Source organism: Mustela lutreola, chromosome 9, assembly GCF_030435805.1.
Source record: "Mustela lutreola isolate mMusLut2 chromosome 9, mMusLut2.pri, whole genome shotgun sequence".
NCBI lineage: Eukaryota > Metazoa > Chordata > Mammalia > Carnivora > Mustelidae > Mustela > Mustela lutreola.
The window spans coordinates 39544964-39567425 of NC_081298.1; the positions used below are offsets into that span (position 1 = coordinate 39544964).

Below are 22462 nucleotides of genomic sequence, written 5' to 3' on the forward strand. Positions count from 1 at the left end.
CTGCCTGGGAATGCTTCCCCTCACTCTCTGTTAAATAAATAAATAAATAAAATCTTTTAAAAAAATTGATAAAATAGGCTTAAATTTCATGAATTCTTTAGAAAAGTCATTACCCGGATTATAGTTCTTAGAATTCCTTAGAATGAAAAAATATATATATGTATATATAATATATATATTTTTTCTATATATATATATATATTTGTGTGTGTTTGTGTGAGAGAGAGAGAGTATATTTTAGCACCCTAGATTAAGTTCTATTACATAAATAGTAGTGAACATGAAATTATCTTAAAAGTTAGGGCACCTGGTTGTCTCAGTCATTAATCAGGGCTGAGGTGATGAGACCAGCCCTGTGTCGAGCTCTGTACTGGGTGTGGAGCCTGCTTAAGATTCTCTCTCTCTCTTCAAATCAAAACCACATTGAGATACCACCTTACACCAGTTAGAATGGCCAAAATTAGCAAGACAGGAAACAACATGTGTTGGAGAGGAGGTAGAGAAAGGGGAACCCTCTACACTGTTGGCGGGAATGCAAGTTGGTGTAGCCACTTTGGAGAACAGTGTGGAGATTCCTCAAGAAATTAAAAATAGAGCTTTCCAATGACCCTGCAATTGCACTACCAGGTGTTTACCCCAAAGATACAGATGTAGTGAAAGGAAGGGCCATCTGTACCCCAATGTTCATAGCAGCAATGGCCATGGTCACCAAACTGCCCTTCAATGGACAAATGGATAAGGAACATGTGGTCCATATACACTATGGAGTATTATGCCTACATCAGAAAGTTGAATAACCAACTTTTGTAGCAACATGGATAGGACTGGAAGAGATTATGCTGAGTGAAATAAGTCAAGCAGAGAGAATCAATTATCATATGGTTTCACTTATTTGTGGAGCATAACAAATAACATGGAGGACATGGGGAGATGGAGAGGAGAAGGGAGTTGAGGGAAATTGAAAGGGGAAGTGAACCATGAGAGACTATGGACTCTGAAAAACAATCTGAGGATTTTGAAGGGGCGGGGGGTAGGAGGTTGGGGGAGCCAGGTGGTTGGTATTAAGGAGGGCACGTATTGCATGGAGCAGTGGGTATGGTGCAAAAACAATGAAATACTGTTACGCCCGAAAAGAAATTAAAAAAAAGAAGAAGAAAAGATTCTCTCTCCCTCTCCTGATGCCCTTCCATGTCCCCTCTTGTCTCTCTCTCTCTCTCTTTCTCTCTCTCACACACACACACACACACAGTGGTGGTACACTATGCAGAATGCCACAGTTTGGTAAAGTAATTCTATGTTGATATTAAAATGTGACCAGATACACTTATCTAGACATGAGCACACATCTGACATAAATTGACTTGATAGTTTTCCAGGACTGGGGTTCTAGTTCCTGTACCTATGCCTATTCATCTACCCTCATCTATTGGATAAGTGCCTAGTTAAACAGATGGACTTTGGGCTATGTTCTCAAAACAGGTGACCTCTATCTTTATTGAGCTAAACATTAGGTAAAAGTAGCTGCATTGTGTTATTGTGCTCCTGGCCATGATAATTTGAGTGAAAAGCTGCCATTCATTGTTGTTTGTTCTTGGAAATACCTTTTTCTTTATGACTGAATATGTGAAGGGTGGAAGAAAACAGAGTTTCAGGGATCTGGAAAACTTACAGATAGGGAAGTAGTTCTCAGTGACATATAAAAATAAATAATTTTAAAAATTAATAAATAATCAGCAGGAGTGTGAAGTGCCATATGGTTTTATAAATGTAGGTAGCTGAGATTTTAGAAAATACTTGAATTAGCCAAGAGACATGGGTTGATCATGGAAATCCTGCCATTCACTGAAGGGTGTAGGAACCAAAATAGAATTCACAACTTCTTTCCTCATGCCCTTGCAACAAGGTACCACTTTAACAGGTACAAATTTTGATTCAGTGCAGGACATTAAGTCCTGTATACCATCTGTTTTTATGACATCAGAAGTGTGTTTTATTTATGATTGATAAATGCCATTGCTATCTAGTTCATGTTTGTGGAAATAGTACTGAGAGGAAGGCAAAAGCAGCAATTAGATTGTCCTGTCCTTGGAAGATAATATGAAACAAGATTTGATGCTCTAATATTGACATATTGATAACCTTAAAAGGAATGTTGTCTCTATACATTTTCATGGTAAACTTTAGTGTTGTATAAAATTATCACATAGTTAACCTCATGAAATTATGAATATGGGCATTTGTTGCTAAAATGATCCATTACTTATTGATGGGATCAGTAACGCTTAGGTATTTGCTTCTCTTAATTACTGTAATGGTTTGTGGACAGCACACTGAAGTTCAAGTTAAAGACTCCTAAATGATTTCTTTGGTTGTTTTTTTGTTTGTTTGTGTTTTGGTAGTTCAAGTTTTTACACAAAGAAAGAGACCCTGGATGCCACACACTTTCTTTTTACTGTTGTTGGATTTCTTTTTTTATAATGGCGTGAGATTATGCCTAGGATACATAAGAACTCTATGGAATAAAGCTCAGTGCAGTTTGTATAACCTTTTGTTTTCTGGATGTTATAATGATTAGATAAACGTAGGCATAAGGTTGTTTACTACTTCAGCAGAAACCTTCAATGGAATTTTATGAATATTTGACCTCTTGAAAGAAATTCAAGTAGAATTATCTTATACTTTGCTTGTTATTTGGCTTCTATAAATCTGTGTGCTAGGATAATGTGTAACTATGTAAGATATGGCACAATATTGTTTTACAAAAATGCTTTTATTTTCCTCAAAGAAAAAGTTAGTGCTAAAAGTAATAAATCTGTTACTGGTTAAGGGTTCTTACTGCACAATGTCTTAGGATAGCTTTATTTGATGATGTTTTATTCAAATTATTATTCTTTTATGTTACATTGTCCTTTGAAACTGCTGAATTGCCTAAATAACATTATTCTATCTCTACTTGATAAATCAGAGAATATAGAAGATTAATTTAGATACAGAATAGAAAATAAAAGAATCACAATATGTACTTCATTTTATTAGAAGGGAATACATATAAATATAGTCATTTGAAGAGAAAAAAAGAGATAGTGAATTATTTTAATTTTCATACCATCATAAAGAGTAATAAAATCTATCCTTATATGAAAGTACATTATGTGACTCTTTGTGTATTTCTGAGACATGATCACCACCAGCTTTTTCTTAAACTATCTGGCATATGATAGTTCTTATGTATTATTTTATGTTTTTTGTTTGTTTTGCTTTAAATAGTTCTTATGTATTATTTAATGTTTTTTATGTTTGTTTTGTTTTAAACAGCAAATGCCAGTCTTCTTGGAGGAGGAGGTGGTAAGTCCTGAACATCACTTATTTTAAAATATATTTTTAACCACACCAACCACAAGATATTAAGTTCTATGACACTTTAAAGAAAATTAATTTAGCTATAATTATTAACCACAAAAGTGATAATCTTCTAGAAAATAACTTACAATAAAAGTAAATACATTGGTTTGCCTTAATGTTATTTTAAGACTTCAAAATATGTGGAATACTGTTTCTTTTCTCCTCAAACTGTATTTTACTTTGGCACAAGCTGTAACAGCCCTAAGCTATTGAGACAAATACACATGTAGTAGGTGATGGAGTAACATTTAATATAAATTCTAAAACAGTACATTTGGAAACTTGTGGATTTAGGTATTTTTCTTTTTTCATCATAATGACTTTAAAAAAAAAAAGCTATGGCTTTGTAGTGTGAGAGCTTGATACATCAGCCACTTACTGTGACAAATAAAAAGATACTATTCTTGGGACTTTGCTTTTTCTCTTAGCTTGTTTAGAGGAGAATGAATGAGATCAAATTGGGATGAAGAAGAGAGATTCCTATACTAGGAATTTTTTTATTATTACTAAAATCGTGGAGATGTTGAAGGATGAAAGTTTTCCTAGTCCATCTATATATAATATAGTAGGAGGAAAACTATACAATAGATAGGGTGCTTCTCATTTAAGACCCAGATGGATATAAGTACATTTGTTTTCTCTCTTTTTCTTTTACTTTTCTTTTCCCTTTGCTCCCTCTTTTCATATACATAGTTGCAGAAAATGTGATTGCACAGAACTTTAGGCTTTCAAAAAATTTTCTGGCTATCATGAAGAAGTTACTGGGTAAATTTTATTTGGAAACTAAAATGTTAATCATTGTTCCTATATAGGAATCAATAGATTTTTAGAAAACAGAATCCTGGAAATAGAAATAATAGAAAAACAGTTCAATCGAGAAAGTACTCTTTATATTATCACGTGTTAATGCACATTCTATGACAGAGTATCTCTTGTCTTCTTCCTTAAATTACTTTAGAAAATATAAATTGATAAGATTTCACATTGTAATTTTGGGAAATGAGAAGGGAAATTTTTCCTTGGGAAATTTTACTGGGAATATCCCAGTAAATTTTTATTTCTAGGTGTCTCTTGTCAAGAAGACATTAAAATAAATTGCCCGTAGTGCTGATTTTCTTATAAAACAAAATTTTGGTATTTTAGCAATTTGATGAATACTGTTAAATAGGATAAATCTGTCTCATGTACAAGTAGTCTAGATGTAAACTAGACTGGTTGTATGGTAATTCCATGGTGTCATCAAGCATTCAAGCTCTTAATTTTCTGTTCTTTTTTCCTAGTACATGGAACTCAGGTCCATGGTAGTAACTGGAGTAAATAAATGGCTCTAGCCATTATAGATATGGGGGTCAGGAGGAGTACAAAAGATGGCAAAAAATAAAAAAAGGTCGCCCCTAAAAGATGGTTATTTTCTTTAAGTAGTTTTCTCTGAAAGTCTACATTAGCCTTAAACTTATCAAAGGGTCATTAATGGATACATATAATTTCATTCCAGGAAGCAATGCACTCATGAAAAAGTGCTTAATGTTGTATTTTCTTTTCTTTTTTTATTCTGGCTAGGTTATATTTAACTAATACTGGTTATTTCTTATCCATGATACCTTTCTATTTAAAACGTGGTGATCTTAACTGCTTTACAAAGGGAATAAAAATAACAATATATTTTCATAGAGGAAAATCTCAGATACACAGGTTGACATGTGCCAAGTTTAAGTCTTTTGTTTCAACCAAGCGTAGATAATCACAAACAGAATTTTAAGGAAAAAACATGCTTGTTTCGAATGGCCATGGGGGGAAGGGGGAAGAACTTTGTACTTCTGGCATACAGCAGATGGGTATTAGGTCATCTGTATTAGAGGAAGGAGTGACAAGTGGAGTGACATATTTAAAAAAGTTCTTTTTAGTTGGAACCAAGAACAGGGTCAGAGAAGTTTCTGCAGGTTATTTAGACCTCACTACCAGAGAGAGTGAGACTCTTTCTTTCCTTCTTTTTTCCTTTCTTTACCTCTTCTCTTCCCCTCCCTTCCCTCTCCCCCCTCTCTTCTTCCCCCTTTCCTTCCTATTTGTTCTTTTCTTATAGAAGAAGAGTTGACATACAGTGTTGTATTAGTTTTAAGTGTACAACGTAATGAGTCAATATTTACAAACATTATGAAATGGTCACTATAAGTCTAGTTATCTGTTACCCTACAAAGTTGTTATAATATTATTGACTGTATTCTCTATGCTGCATATTACATCCTTATGTGTTATTTCTTTTATAATTGGAAGATTGTACCTCTTAATTTCTTTTACCTATTTCATCCATCCCCTTACCCTCCTGCCCTCTGGCAACCATCAGTTTGTTCTCTGTATCTTTGAGTCTGTTTTATTTTGTTTTATTGCTTATCTGTTTTGTTTTTTATTTTATTTTTTAATGATATTTTGCTTTTTAGATTCCACATATGAATGAAATCATATGGTATTTGTCTTTGTCTGACATATTTAACTTAGCATACTACCTTCTAGGTCCATCCATGTTATTGCAAGTGGCAATATATCATTCTTTTTATTGATGGGTACTGTTCTGTTGTGTGTGTGTGCGCACACACACACACATGATCTCCTATATTTCAATCCATTCATCTGTCCCTGGATATTTATGTTGCTTCCATATCTTGCCTATTGTAAATAATGCTGTGATGAACATAGGGGTGCTTGTTTCTTTGAGTTAGCCTTTTCATTTTCTTCAGATAAATACCTAAAAATGGAATAGAAGTGGTGTTCTGTCCCCTAAGAAGGAAGGGGATAGTGGAGGATTTGATAGGCAATAAGTAGTTCCTGCCATGATGGGAAGGCCAGCTACTGTTCAGAAAGCCTTGCCACGCTGCTTTGTTTTTAATGCATGGAAATACAGTTGGTGTCCATAGAACTAATTCTAGTGTTTGGCCTGTATGTTCTTATGGTTCTTCTAATCTGTGTGAGAAGATAATATCATGAATTTTTAGCAGTGTCAAGAAATTCAGGAATAGGCAAATTCAGGTTTCTATTTACCTGAAGTATATACTTTACTTCTTCCTCTAGATGGTTGATTTTGCTAAAATGCAGTTTATGCCATAATTTCTAATTTCTGAATTCTAAAATTAGTGACTTGGCATCATCATAAAGATAAATTACAAGTATTTAAGATGGCTGTAATTTCTTTCTTTAAAGTAGGTCATTGATGGGTTTAAATTTATTTATGCACTTCTAGACATGTCAGGATTGCTCTAAAGTATGTCTGATTTTTGGAAAGCTATATTTAAAAATTAAATTTAAGGAATATTTTTAGTCCTTTCTGAATGGAATTTTGGTCTTCTGATTCTATGACAAATCTTTTTAATCCTATCAGTGATATTTATAAAATAATTCTTAATAATCATCCAATAAGGGACAATTGAATTGATGTAATTCTCTTGGATTTAATTGAGGTTTCCTTTATTGACTTGAATTAATATCCCTTCAAAAGCCTCTAAAGGGAATAATTCTTTGATTGACTGAACAATCTGATCAAGAAAATTCGACACTGCAGAAAAAAAAATAATGTTATCTTAAGTGCCATTTCTTCGGGCCCTCAAGAAGGCTTCGCCCCAATTGTATGTAAGTAGTACTTGAAATTTAGACAAAATAAGACAAAATCAGTGTATATAAAATTAAATTATCTGTAAAATCTTTACATTTTGTTGTTCTTTTCTGAGTGCTTATAAACCAAGAAGAGAAGTTTCCTAAAAGGCGATTTAAAAAAAAAAAAAAAATGGCCTCAATCATCCTCTCAGTTCTGATTTGAAAGTGAGAGAATCTCTTCCCATTGGTGTGAATTTTTATCTTTGGGCTAGAGGTTGTTCTTTCTAGGAATTTAGCGTCACTGACTGTATTCATTATAATGAACACTAGTGATGGGGTCACAACTACCTAATCATTTCAGGTGAAATGCTTAGTAAATTTGATCATTTCTGTCTTTATTTCCTGGATATGTTAAAAGGAGAGACAAATACTAATTTCTTACAAAAGTATGTGGCTGGTCTGTGATGACTGGATTCTACCTTTCAGGAAGCCTTTACATTACCTTTGCATACCATTATAATGCTAAAAAAAACCCTTAGAATTTGTAATAGTTTTTTACAAGCTTTCTATCATTGCTACCAGTACTACCCTGTATAGCTAGCTGTTTGGCATGTTGATATATAAACCAGATAATTTAGTCATTTCATTAGTAAGCATAGGCTATATTATGTGTGGTAGCCAGTAAGCCTAAAAATCTTTGTGGCTTAATAAAATAAGTTTTATTTATTGAATAGGACTGTTGGCACTCCTAACTATCCTATAGGTGGCAATACAGAGACTTGGGCTGTTTTTATCTTGTAGCTACACCGTGTGATGTGTAGCTGCTAAGAATGTCACAAAGCAGGAGGAGAGAGCTGGAGGATTTTGTGAAATATATTTACAGACCAGTTTGGGAATGTCTTATATCACTTCTGTTAGTATTTCATTGGTTGGAATTCAGGCAGGTGTTCATCACCCCAACCTAACTACAAGGAAAGTTGGGAGGAATGGAGTCTTCCAGAGTTTCCAGGAAGAAGAAATGGTGTGGTAAATACATAGCGATTGTCTCTGCCACCGTGTTCAAATGATATCAGTGTTTATTATTATTATTATTATTATTATTAAATTAATGGTGAGGAAAATGAAACTCTGGGGGATTTGCTGACTTCTTTGATGCCATACAGCTTATAAAGGGTAAATGTTGAATGAGAAAACAAGGTTCTTGATTTCTACTCTAGAGCTCTTTGTCTTTGCTCTGTGGTTTTTAATATGTGTTTGCTCTTTAGATTTGCTGTTTCTGTGTACAGGTAGATAACTGTTTACACCGGGAAAAATGAATGAGGAGATGGGGAAACATGCATTTGAGATATGGATGATGTTTTCCTTGGCTTATTTTCACAAGTCTCAAACTCAATTGATAATTTGAACATGCACACAATGGCAGTGTCTTATAGTATTTAGATTGTTTTGGATTGCTACCCAGATTCATGTACCTTTTTTGTGTATTTAAGGTTCAGTCTTAGAATACACTGTATTTTAAATACCTGTTCACTCATCTGTAATAAGAATGTTTTACATGTACAAAGTCCTGTGGTACACTTTTGGAATATATATATATATATAAAAAAAAAACAACCTTTGCATTTAGCTTCAAATTATGTGAAGAAGCAGAATTAGGAAGGAAAATTGATTTTTTTTTAAAGAAAAAGAGTTACACATTTTATTATTTAACAAAGGAAAATCAGAATTAAAGAGCTAATTCCTCAATTCCTTTAGATCATTACATTAAATAGATCAGAAGATAATTTACAGTCTCTTACTTTAGATAATGTTTTTTCTCCTCTCGTTGTCATAATAATTAATGTAAGACCAGTAACTGCTGATAGAAACCAAATAGGACATTATTTATGGGATTTGCTTTCTTTACCACTCTGTCAAATCTTCTGAGTGTTGAAATCTGAGACATAATATTAGATTTTAAAGTAACATTTCCTGATAGAGTGGCAATTTAAGGTTGGGTTTTTATACAAAACTTAGTAGGACTGCTGTTTTAATCACATACACACATATATTTGTATCAATACTATAATTTTCTAGCTTATCCTTGAGGTGACTCTATGGCAGGTTAATCTTAAAAACTCTAAGTGTAAGCAACTATCACTAAAGAAACACTCAGGCCCACTCAGATGGATTGTATAGGAAAGCCATTTTTCTAGAATGAGAATATAGCATATATTATCACCTTTACTATTTCCAAAGGTTTCTTGCTCTTTTTTGTGCCCCCTTAGATTAGCAAGGTTCACTGGCCTTGGGTTAGAAACTGTTTCTCTGAAGTCTTTTATTTCTTGTTTGGACAATACTATGTGCAGAGATAATTCCTTTTTGTTATTAATGGCCACTTATTTGTTCATGCAGTTTGTGTGAGGTGTCAAAATGCATGCTTCAAAAGCCCTAAAATCATAAAACTAGTTGGTGTTATGCCATCAGTGTTTCCTCACTCACCCATCATCTTTTTCTACATACAGACACACAGATGTGCAGATATCCATTCATTCATTCATTCAGCAAATACTAGTTCAGTAACTACTATGTGTCAGTTTTAATTATTGATTTGGCAATAAGCACAGCCCTTTCCCTGTGACTAATCATGGTCCCTGTTTCATTGATAGAATTCTCCAGGTTCTTTCAAAGGTTTCAGACATCAGATTTCTTCTTTAAAAAGCAGAACAAATATCTGGAAAACAAAAACAAAAACTTCTTTTCATGAAAAATCCGATTTGTTACCAAGAATTCCTAACATGAAAAACAACTTATTTCAAGAGCTTTTTGAGTGTGTTTAAGTGGGTGTATTTTCATAAATTACTTTGTAAACATTCACAAGCAAAGTGGAATGCCTTCTCACCCTCTTTCTATACACCAATTGGTTTGCCCCTGGCATATATCACTCCCCACACAGATTCTGTGTTTTCACTCTTGTTGAACATTGAGATCTGGCCCAGGCCTCAGGCTTGCTGGGAGGAATCTTGGATAATGGTCAGCAGTGAGTGACCAAGGCTAGTGAAAGCAGGTAGGTTGTTGGGGTTGCCCCTGAGGTCATCAAGCATGTCTGGCAGTGAGTTAGCCAGCTGGCCTGTGCTCAGTAGGTGAAGGGGTCCCACCCATGGGCCTGGAGAGTAGTCTCAGTCATGAGAGAGCAGCATGGTAAGAGAAATTCAGGAACCCTGGCCTTGCTGGTCTGCAGGAACCCAATCTTAGGAGTGGAGCTACAGGAAGGGATGTGATGCTAAACAATAGAAAACAGGCTTAATCATCAAAAAATGGGCAGAAAATATGAACAGACACTTCTCCAATGAAGACAAACAAATGGCTATCAGACACATGAAAAATGTTCATCATCACTAGCCATCAGGGAGATTCAAATTAAAACCACATTGAGATACCACCTTATACCAGTTAGAATGGCCAAAATTAGCAAGACAGGAAATAACATATGTTGGAGAGGATGTGGAGAAAGGGGAACCCTCTTACACTGTTGGTGGGAATACAAGTTGGTACAGCCACTTTGGAGAACAGTGTGGAGATTCCTCAAGAAATTAAAAATAGAACTTCCCTATGACCCTGCCATTGCACTACTGGGTATTTACCCCAAAGATACAGATATAGTGAAAGGAAGGGCCATCTGTACCCCAGTGTTTATAGCAGCAATGGCCACGGTCACCAAACTGTGGAAAGAACCAAGATGCCCTTCAATGGACAAATGGATAAGGAAGATGTGGTCCATATACACTATGGAGTATTATGCCTCCATCAGAAAGGATGAATACCCAGCTTTTGTAGCAACATGGGTGGGACTGGAAGAGATTATGCTGAGTGAAATAAGTCAAGCAGAGAGAGTCAGTTATATGGTTTCACTTATTTGTGGAGCATAACAAATAACATGGAGGACATGGGGAGATGGAGAGGAGAAGGGAGTTGAGGGAAATTGGAAGGGGAGATGAACCATGAGAGACTATGGACTCTGAAAAACAATCTGAGGGTTTTGAAGGGGCGGGGGGTGGGAGGTTGGGGGAGCCAGGTGGAGGGTATTAAGGAAGGCATGTATTGCATGGAGCACTGGGTGTGGTGCACAAACAATGAATTCTGTTATGCTGAAAAGAAATTTAAAAAAGAAAAAGAAAACAGGCTTAAATCTTGACTGTGTCAGGTAGGACTGATCTTAGACACTGCAGGAGGTTAAGCCTGCTAGAGATCAGGAGACATAGAAGTGAGGAAAGAGAGGGGAAGGAGATGTAGGGGCCGGAGCCAGGCCAGCTCTGCCAACATTCAGCTATGTACTGAACCAGCCTACCTTTGTCCTTACTTCCTCCCTTCTTTCTTCTCCCTCTTCCTTCCTCGTCCCCTCCCTTTTTTCTTTCCTTCCTTCCTTTTTTTCCCTCTTTCTCCCTTCAAGAGCATGTTGGATTACCTCTTATAAACTAGTTTTGACATTGAGATGCAAATATTTTATAAATAGGTACAGTTAGAACTATAAATTTTTATTTACCCATTAGTATCTTAAAAACTAGAAAGGTTCTTAATACAGGAAAAATGAAGCAGAAAAGATGAAGTCAACATCTTGGAGTAGTTAAGGAAGACTTTCCAGAAGAGGTGACACTTAGAGGATGAATATCTTTTACCAGGAGAAGAAGAATATAAAACCCACTCAGTTTTATTTCCTGCTGTGTGATTTCATATAGATATCCTGCTGTACTTCATTGATACCCCTTACTGTTTATCAGTCATAGTATCTGACCTTGGTTAGACAGTTTCCTCTGACCATCCAGGTATGTCACTTAAAATGGGGTCAACAGTGTTAGAATTGAAGAAAGGAACTCTGGTGCTAGTGCTGTTGGCTGCAAACCTCCACCAGAGAAACCTGGGCAAAGTGGTCATCCCCAAAACAAGTTCCTCCCTGCCGTGTCTTCTCCTCTGATTACCTTACCTGCATGCATCTCAGTCTAGGGACGAGCTCTGCAGCTGCCCACACCAGCTGAATTTTAGTATATGATTTCCTCATTCCACATAAATTTGTCTAGTTCTATTCTTAGAAGTTTGACCCAGCAGTGGTTGCCCTAATCCTGCCTGCCATTTGTCATTAAGCCTCCCAGATGCTTCCTGGTGGAGGAAGGATAAGGGTATAAGGTCCAGGTTATGTCTATGCTTGAACTTTCCTATTGTAATGGCCATTCCAAGGGCATGCTTTGTTTATATACCTCTAACTTTGATCACCATGATGCCTTTATTCTAAAACTAAATTTTAAAGTTATTCTTCATATTGACTCAGTATCTACTCCCCTTTCTAAGCAAAACTGCACCATCTAAAAACCGTGTCAGAGGGGCAGCCCTATGCAGATTATATGCCTCTTCTCACTCTACTAGCCATAGCTGATAGAACCTGGATACATTTTCCAATTAGGGAATAAACTTCCTGAGAACAAAAACTTTTTTTTACTTATCTTTACAGCCCTGGCAGCTTCTACTATATAGTAGACACTTTATTTTAATTTTGAGATATTATTCTTATCCTGGATTCTTTACATGTTTAGATATTTCAGTTTTGTATAGATTGCTCTGCAAAGATAATTTCTTTATCTTTAGGTGATCTCTAAGTGAAAGAAACAAAACTTTAAAAATGTGTATAACACACAACCTGAAGATCATATTTATAATTATGCAGTAATTATTTTAAGCATTGTATTTACTTTTATTTATAAAAGTTTATATAACCAGCATTTCATAATTTTCATTAAATACTATGATTATATGCCTTGAATCCTGGAGGATAAAGAGGTCAATATTTATTTGTATAGATGCAAAAATGATATACACAAAATTTGCCTTCCATGGATTCAATGGAAAGAAGAAAGAAGGGAAAGCTCTTTTCTTTCATTCATGCTTTGTCACATTGCAGGTATTTTACCAGTTATAACTTTCTTTTTTTTTTTTTTTTTTTTTAAAGATTTTTTAATTTTTTATTTTATTTGACAGAGAGAGATCACAGGTAGGTAGAGAAGCTGGCAGAGAGAGAGGGAAGCAGGCTCCCTGCTGAGCAGAGAGCCCGATGTGGGACTCGATCCCAGGACCCTGAGATCATGACCTGAGCCGAAGGCAGCGGCTTAACCCACTGAGCCACCCAGGCGCCCCTACCAGTTATAACTTTCAATCAGAAATATTATTTTCATTATTGATTTTTCTTGGTTGGATTCATCAGCAAAATTTTAAAGTACTAATGTGCCAGTTAATGAGATTCGATTTTCATTTAGAAATAGGATTAAGGACACACCGTAGGAAAAGTTTTTAAGATAGTTGGCTTAGCTGTTGAACCTTATACTTGAAAAGCATTGGACAATAAAAATTATGGGCAGTAATCACTTAATATTTTACTTGATGAGGTTTCTCATTGAAACTAATGAATTGATTTTGTAATATACTTCTAATTTAAAATATTAAGATATGAAAATGGGAGGTAACTTAGAAATAGAAGTGTGAACATTGACCCCAGAACCTCTATTTTATGATTAATTAAAATAAATAATCACCTTTTAGGTTCATAGTTTTGTTTTATTAAAGATAATAGATTCTTTTCTCTGATGTAGGCTTTATTTCATTAGCTTGTGGGTGTTTCATAAAACCTTTGTTCGATCCTTGTGTTCGACCTTTAGAAGAAAAATACAGATGGTTGCTCACTTAACAGTTTGAGAGTTTTCTGAGACTGTGAAGGTGCATAAGCTATAAACACTCAATTAAAAACTGTACTCTGTATTTTGAATTTTAATCTCTTCCCAGGCTAGTGATATGTGAGATGATACTCTTCTGATGCTGGGCAGTGGCTGTAAACCATAACTCCCAGTCATTCATAAGATCATGAGGGTAAACTACTGATATGCTTACAACCCTTCTGTCCCCATACAACAATTTTGTTCTTTCTTTTTTAGTTTAGTGTTCTGTATATTACATGAAGTATCCAACTCTTTAGTATAAAATAGATTTTGTGTTAGATGATTTTGTCCAATTATAGGTTAATAGAAGTGTTCTGAGCACATTTAAGGTAGGCTAAGCTAACCTATGATATTTGGTAGTTGGGCGCATTAAATGCATTTTTGACTTACGACATTTTCAACTTATAATGGGTTTATCAGGATGTAACCCCATCATAAGTCACAGTGGATCTGTAAAGATATTTACTCTTGAGTTTTCATGGCTGAAGTTCAACTTATTTTAAAATCTGAATTGCACTTAAATTAAAATGATACATCTTATCTTTATTAAATCTTTCATTGAGTTATGTGAAGAAATATTCTATGTGCGTTTTGATAGCTATTTTCCCTGTTAATAATATTAAGCATTGAAACTTAGAAAATTTTGGATAAAATAGTGGTGTCATTGCAGAACAGATAACATGGGAGGGGATTTTTCACACATGTATTATTGGGGGAAAGAGACCCAGCAACACTGAGGGAAGGATTTTAGACACAAAAAATATAGTAGACTGAGGAAATCAGAAAACCTTTTTGCAACAAACTCACATAAATTATGGGTAAAATATAATAAAAAATTAATTTAAGTATATCAGACAGCTTGCAAGTAGGAATGGCAATCCTTGGATATAAACAAGGATTATATCCTTGGATCTATAAACAAGGGAGTACTGAAAAAAAAAGTGAATTAGAACTATAATATAGACTATATATTATTGATGCCTTTGTGGTAGTATACATGGTGATGGGGGATTAGATACCAGGGTATGAGACTTGTTCTCATTTGGGGATACAAAATAGGACTGTATAAAGTTGGAGGTTAAAGCTTAGATTCTCATCCAAAGCCAAGATCTGTTACACTTGAAAAAATTCCTTATTAGCTCAAGAAAGGTATAAAGAAGATTCCTATACCCCTCACCCACCTAAAAATTAAGTATCCCAAGCCTGCAACTTCATTGTGTTTAGTATTTAAATTTATATTACTTATGTCTAAGAATCCCAAACCCAACAAATTAACATAAAAATTGGTCCTTGGGGTTATTATCAAAGGCAAATTTAAAACCACTCTGGAGGTAAATGCCCAATACTTAGGCCACAGGGTATTCTCACAAAAGAAAAAGCCCTGCCAAAATGATGTAAGTATCAGAAAATACAAAACACATGAGGAAATTTAAAGTGGAGAAGGCTGATAAATGCTACCTAACCCAGGTAATCAAAGTCACAACCAGCAGTGATGAATCACGCTGATAAGATGTACCTTTAATATGATTAAATGAAAATGCTGTTTTCATTTTCACATTATTTCATCTATAACTCTAATCTAATTGAGTGATATATCAAACTTATTTTACTTTACTTTATTTAAAGATTTTATTTATTTTTATAATAGAATGAGCAGGAAGGAGAGAGAGAGAGAATCTGAAGGAGACTCAGTGCCTAGTGCAGAGCCTGATGTGGGTCTCAATCCCACAACTGTCAGATCAGTACCTGAGCCAACAGTAAGAGTTGGACACTTAACTGACTGAGCCATCCAGGCACCCCCAGAGAAATTTTAATAGAAGGGTATTCTAAAAAATATTTGATCAGTATACCTCAAAACTATAAAGGCCATCAAAAACTAGGAAAAATCTGAGAAACTCTCAAAACTAAGAGGAATATAATGAGATTTATCAGCTCACTGAAATGTAGTATTCTAGAGGGTATTCTGGAACAGAAGAAAACATTAGGTAAAATTAAGAAAATGTGAGTAAACTATGGAACTTAGATAATAATAATATGTCAATATTAGTTCATAAATTACAACAAATGTACCATACTCATTTAAAATATTAATAATAAGGGAACTGAGTGTAAGTACATGGGAACTATCTGTACTATCTTCTCAATTTCTCCATAAAACTAAAACTCTTCTAAAAGATAGTGTATTCTGAAAAAACAGGAATCAGTCCAAAATGCACACCAAATATGTAAAAGTCACAATGAGCATCAAGACTAGACCTCCTAATCAGGGCTCCTGGGTGTCTCAGTTGGTTAAACATCTGACTCTTGGTTTTGGCTCAGGCCATGATCTCGTGGGTCATGAAATCAAATCCTATGATGGACTCATGCTAAGTAAGGAGTCTTCTTCAGATTCTCTCTCTCTGACCTAACCCCTATGTGTATACTTGCTCTCTCTCTCTAAAATAAATAAGTAAATCTTTAAAAATTAAAGCTAGACTCCCATGAAACTAAGGTAGCCAGACAGCATCCTAATAGAAAGTACCAATCAATATGTTTTATAAGATTAAAAGTCTAAAAATGAAAGCCCAAACTCTAAGAAAATGATAAAATAACAAAAAGAGACAGATGTGAGAAAGAGAGAAATTGAAATCCTAATGTGAAATATTAGGAATATTAGTGAAATATATGAAATTTAAAAACTCTAAAACAAATATGTATAAAATATTAGACATAACCAAAGAGAGAATTAATGACTTAGAATATAATACTGTAGGAATTACCCACAATGCATCACAGAGATAAAAATGGTAAATATGAAGACAGAAGAGCATCCAATATGTATACAATGGGAATTCCAGAAAATAAAAGAAAGAAAGGCAATATTTGAAGAGATGATAGTTGATAATTTTTCAGAATTGCTTCAGAGATAAGTTATCCCATAAAATGCACATACTGATTTCTAGTGAGAAAAAATTAAATCAAGCATTATAGTGAATCTGTAAATATGAAGAGAAAGGTAAAAATTTAATGACACCAGAAAGAATTTTGTGTAAGAAACAACTTGTAGACTGACAGTGGAATTATCAGCAACAATAGATGCCAAAAGGCAACAACATAACATTTGGGAAAAATGGATATTATCCTGGAACTTCTTTATCCACAAAAACTATCATTCAATATTAATGCAAAAACAGACATTTTCATATATATATTGAAAAAAAATTAATCATAGACCCTGCTGAAAACTACCAAAATGTCAACTTGAGTAAGAAAGAATATGATTCAACTTTCTATACCTCAAAAAGATTGTTATGACAAGTCTACAGTATTATTATTTTTCAAAGTTTTTAGTGTAGATTTTATATATGAAGAAATGTAGAGTAATGTAGTAATTCAATTTTCTCATCAAGCAGCTTCAGCAATTTTCAGTTCACAGCTAATGTTTCATCTATACCTCCATCTACTCAAAAACCTAGATTATTTTGAAGCAAATCCAAGAATCATACTCTATAAATATTTTGACATGCACCTTTAATAGGTTGGGGGTGTATTTTTACTCTTTTTATTTTAAGATCATAAAAATATGAATTTTAAACCTAAAAAAAACCTCCATAATATCTTCAAATGTCCAGCACTGTTCATACTATTCCTTCTATTTTATAATTTTTTACAGTATATTTGCTTAAATTGGTATACAAATAAGTTTTTTTCCCCTAATTGTTATATCTTTTATGTCTCTTTTAATATATGAATTCCTTCTTCATATCTGGTCTCAATATGTATCTCTGAAAGATAGTCTTTCTGTATGTTTACGCTTTCAAGTGGATACCTACTTAACTTATTTTGTTTTCATTTTGTTTTTGATTTTGGGAGATTGCATTTTAAAATGTAGTTTTATAGTTGGTAACATTTTATGTTACTTAATTCTAACATTAACATTTATGTTACTTAATTCTGTTTCATAGTTAACTTTTTGGGAAAAAAGTAAAGTTTAAGTCATTCTGTCAAGAAATATTTGGATAAGTATATCATACTCAAAGATAGTTATATATAATTGCAAAATAATAAAATAAAATAAAATAAACCCTGAGAGCCCCCTTTTAAGACATGGAAATTCCTTGTAAAAATTCTGGACTTTTATATGCTTTCCTACTGTGTTTGGCTAGCTAAATGGTACCTAAGCTCTTAGACACAGAGATTTATATCCACCTTACCAAATGGCTCAGAGTTAGGAAGTACTTTACATAGCTTCCAGGATATGTCTATTTATCTTCCTAATTATATAGTACCTCTGGTATAATGCTTGTGTAGCTGATCTACTTGTATTAAAGGTCCACTTTTTCAAAAGTATACAAAGGAAAAGTTTGTTAAGTTCCTGTTTTAAATATCCATTCCTTACCCCCAAGGAGACTCTGAATATGACCTGTAAGGGTACAGTGGGAAATAAAAGTCCAAGCATTTATTACAGGTCATGTCTCTTGCATTGTAGGATCATTAGATTATATCCCTTCAGTTTACGGGGGAGATTGGTTTTCTTTACTGTATCTTTTGTGGCTCCCTAGTAATACAAGGTGGGACAATTTCTTTAAAAGCAACTTTAAAATCTTTTTATTTTTAGCACTGTTAAGAATCATTTTCCATTCTTTGGAGCTGCCTTAATTTGATTCCAAACAGATGATGCAGTGAGGTGTAGGAAGGAATGAACCTGGCCACTTCTGAATGGCAGCAAATCCAAGGAGATGCCAGAAGTCTAATCACAGACATTGAGGATATTCCTCTATCAGAAAGTCCTTCTATTTTACATGATCACTTATTGATACAGTTCTGTCTTTGGCCAAAAGTCATTGTTTTTGCTGTTATTTTTTATGAGTTAGGACAAATTCATTATTTTGTGTCCTAGTTTCCTTTTCTGAAAAGATGGTTATAATATGTAACAACTTTACAGAGGTGGAATAACTAATTGCTCATTGTAAAGTGCTTTTCAAATACAAAGTGGTTATTACTGCAGTTGTCATTATTATTATCATTATAGTCTAAAACTGAGAGATGAAAGGTGCTGGATAATTGCAAGATTGGTGATGTTATATCCAAATAAAGAAGAGTAACTTGAATTGTTGGATAACAGAAATCCAAATATCTGTGTGTGGTAGAGGAGAGTTTCTTTTGTTGGAAGATAATACAGATAATTGTGCTTTAGTTAACCCCAAGTAAACCCAAAGATTTTACATGTTAATAGAGACAGAAGATTATTCTAACAGCAGTTCTTTCATACTGTGTAGTGGTAGTTGTAAGGAACCTTTCTTTCAACCATTTAAATGCCCAGAGTGAGAAATTATGATATCCTAGAATATGAAGTATTCCAGCTTCATGCAATATTACTAGGCCAGGAAAAGTGAGCTAAACACATCCTTTAAAACAGGACATTCACTGAGGCTATCACTGAAAGCACTGAAAGAGGAACAAGAAATATCAGGATATCGCTATTCAGGCAATTACTTGGCCCTGGGGAGAAGAAGGGATTCTACAAAACAGAACTGATGGCCCATTCAATGTGTTTGGCCAGCAGGCAGCTGGGCTAAAAAGTTGGAGGAGGAAGAGAGGAATCCAACAGAAGCTGACTGAACACATGAGGGGTAAAAGGGGGTGGTATTCTCAAACTTGGAGGACTGCAGAGGAGACCCATCAGGCCTCTCATCCTGGATCTGAATGACATTTGCAGAGACTTGGGCACCGGTCTGGAGCCAATGGCTCAGTGCTGAGATAAGTATGAAGACTCCAGGTCTGAAAAGGTAGCCTAAGTCAAACTCCAGCTCCTGAAGTATCTGAGTCTCCAAACATGGTTTCGGAAACAGGGATGAATAGAACTTATGTGTGGGGAGTGTGAATAGAGTCAACTATGAACAATTTAGAGGAAGAAGAAAGAGGATAGAAAAATGTACAACATCAGTGCATTCTCTCAGAGATGATAAACTAGAGGTGATGTGTTAGGAGCTTGTAACTAAATAACCCTGCTTCTGCTGCAGGGTTATTTCTGGCCAAAAAAAAAAAAGGCTCATAAATGGTTGCAAGGGGCACAAAACCCTCTGCTAAAGTAAATATGCCAATGTCTGCAACTTCCTGTAGACTGAGCACATCCAAGGGCTCAGATTCACAAATGTGATATACATAATGTCCATACCTGCAGGGTCAGCTTTGTAGGACATAGTTCACAACATTTGTTAATCTCTAAGTCTCATTTCTACTATAATTATAAAAAATGTAATTCACTAGTTGGGTTTTGTTAAACCAGGAATGATTCTACATGCCTATTAGTCCAAAATCCCCTGCTCTTTGTGCCTTATTTCTACTCATCATCTAGATCTCTGTTTAGTAGTCCTCTAGCAGACCTCTCTGCATGGCCTAGACACATTAGGAGTACAATCCTTCCTGATGTGTCTCCAAGTTAGTGTGTTCTCTTGGGTTAACTGTCTGTCTTCCCTGTTTAATTATAGGTTCTGTGATAGCATGGGCGGTGTCTGTCTTGTTCATTTGCTATATCCTCAGAACTGTGAAGAGTATCTGACATATACTAGGAACTGACCAACTAAATGTTGGACTGATGAATAAAGAAATGATACTAATAACTAACTTTTGTGGGATACTGGCTCTATTCTAGGCACGTACTAAGGGTGGTACCTGCAGTTTCTCCTTCAGTCCTATCAGTTGTCCTAGGAGATGGGTACCATTATTCTCACTTTATGGGTGAATGATTGAAAGTCCAGAGAGGTTAGGATGACAGCATATTGGCAGATCCAGTATTTTTATTGAGTCTCTCTGACTTAACATCCCTGTCTTTTAATCATTACACCATTAATTTAAGCTTTTAAGTTAATCTGGAATTAATTATGGATATAAAGGCATAGCCATAAATTTACGTATCTTCAAATGCTCCTCTTTTGATTTCTCTGGATAACAAATTTTGTTCTTGAAGTCCAGTGTCTTCTCCCTATGTCTAACTTTCATTCTCTGGAAATAGCTATGAAAACGCAGAATTATTTTCTGGGAACAGAAGAAGCAGTAATTACTAAGCTTATCTGCCCTTCTGTTTGAGACTTGTCCCGCAGTTCAAGTAAGCTACAATGTCCATTCTTGAACCCAAGAGTTCTTCCCTATACTTCATCCTGAGAAAATAATATTTCCAATACTCAGAATCTGTGAGGATTTTGTCATATTTTTAAATAAAAGAAATCATTATAAAACTGAAAACCTCTTTGACTTATTTTCCCAGTTTTATTTTTCCTACCCACAGAGAATCATTATCATGCATTTGATGTACATCTTTCTGTTTGTCATAGTTCTACATACCCATGTATCTATAAATAATAGGTAATATTATTTCATTTTAAAACTTTGTGTAAATACATTATATATTACTGGCATTTTTTTCAGTAAACATTGTTTAAACATATATTCATGGAGATAAAGGGACCACTAATTACAAAATGGTTACTTTAAGGATACTTTTGTTTGAAAGAAGAATGGCCTTCTGCCTTTAAAATGCAGGTCTATAAATAATGCAGCTTTTTGGAACATACATATCAGTTTGCAAAAATATGTCTTCATTACTTGGTACAGCCAAGTCTTTTTAGTGAAGAAAAACTGTCATATTGGGCATACATTTTAGAAAAGGCAAAAGTACTAAGTCTTAGCTCCCATAAGTTGGAATGTAGCATAGTTGTGCATGTAGATAATATTAAGGTTGGTGCTCTTAAATTTTGTCTAGTCTTCCTTGTACATATCAGGCAACACTAGTAGTGGAAAAGAAAAATTCATGCCAGTCTTTGGACACGAAAGTTCAGAGGATATGCCAGTGCTTCTCAAATCCTTTGTCAAAGTATACATAATGACCTTGATATAACATCTAAAAAGGTTTCTTATATTTGGTTATTTCCCCTTGAAATAAAGAACTCCAACAACAATTATTATTAAATAATGCTCTGAATTAGGGTTCTGAACTTTAGTGTGCAGTCAGAATTGCCTGAAGGGCGTGTTAAAACACAGATTACAGAGCCCCATATCCAGAGTTTCTGGTTTAGTAGGTCTGGGGTGGAGCCCAAGAATTTACATTTGTAACAAGTTCCCTGCTGAAGCTGGCATGCCCATCTGAGGACACTTTGAGAATTTCTCCTCTAAAAGAAAGTGATTAAAGAGCAGACTTAAAGCTATATAACAGTGAGGAGGTTGGTAAATCCTCTCCTCCCCAGCCCTCCCTACTCCACCCAAAAGGCAACTATAAACCTGGACAAAAACACCCCACAACCATTTCAGATCTCTGGAAATCAAACCCTGGAATACAATAGTCTGAGAAGAATTTATGCTTCAAAAGTTGTTGAACTTCAGATAAGAATGGTGGAACTTTTGACATTCTTGTTCTCATCTCTTCTTTCCTATTTTGATCAGTGTGGAAGTTCTGCAGAAAGGGGCAGGCTGTGTTGCTGTGGTCAAAAGAGACTCACTTGATTCAGATGTGGTGATGATCATGCCCAGCAGAGTTGTTAGTGGAAGTCAAGATCTTGGCCAGGGGAAGGGTCAAAGCCTGAGGTTGTGGCTGTGTTTGGGACAAGCATATTTCTGGCCAAGGCTGAACATGTGCCTTGGAGACCAGCTCCAAGATTTTTATATCCTCCCAGCCAATCCTGAGGCTGTATCTACATGCATAGAAGATACACAAGGCCCAGAAGAATATAAAAGCCAAAGAAGACCTGAATATAGTCTGAGCTTTG

General features: G+C 34.9%; 1 protein-coding gene across 2 annotated transcripts in view; it reads left to right on the forward strand.

Annotated features, from left to right (window-relative positions):
* Positions 1–22462, forward strand: part of MACROD2 (mono-ADP ribosylhydrolase 2) — a 1974291-nt gene that overhangs the window by 497340 nt on the left and 1454489 nt on the right. For both annotated transcript variants that reach the window (XM_059134074.1, XM_059134073.1), the window contains exon 4: positions 3316–3345. In XM_059134074.1, the coding sequence (XP_058990057.1) occupies positions 3316–3345 (30 nt within the window). The remainder of the gene's footprint in view (positions 1–3315; positions 3346–22462) is intronic.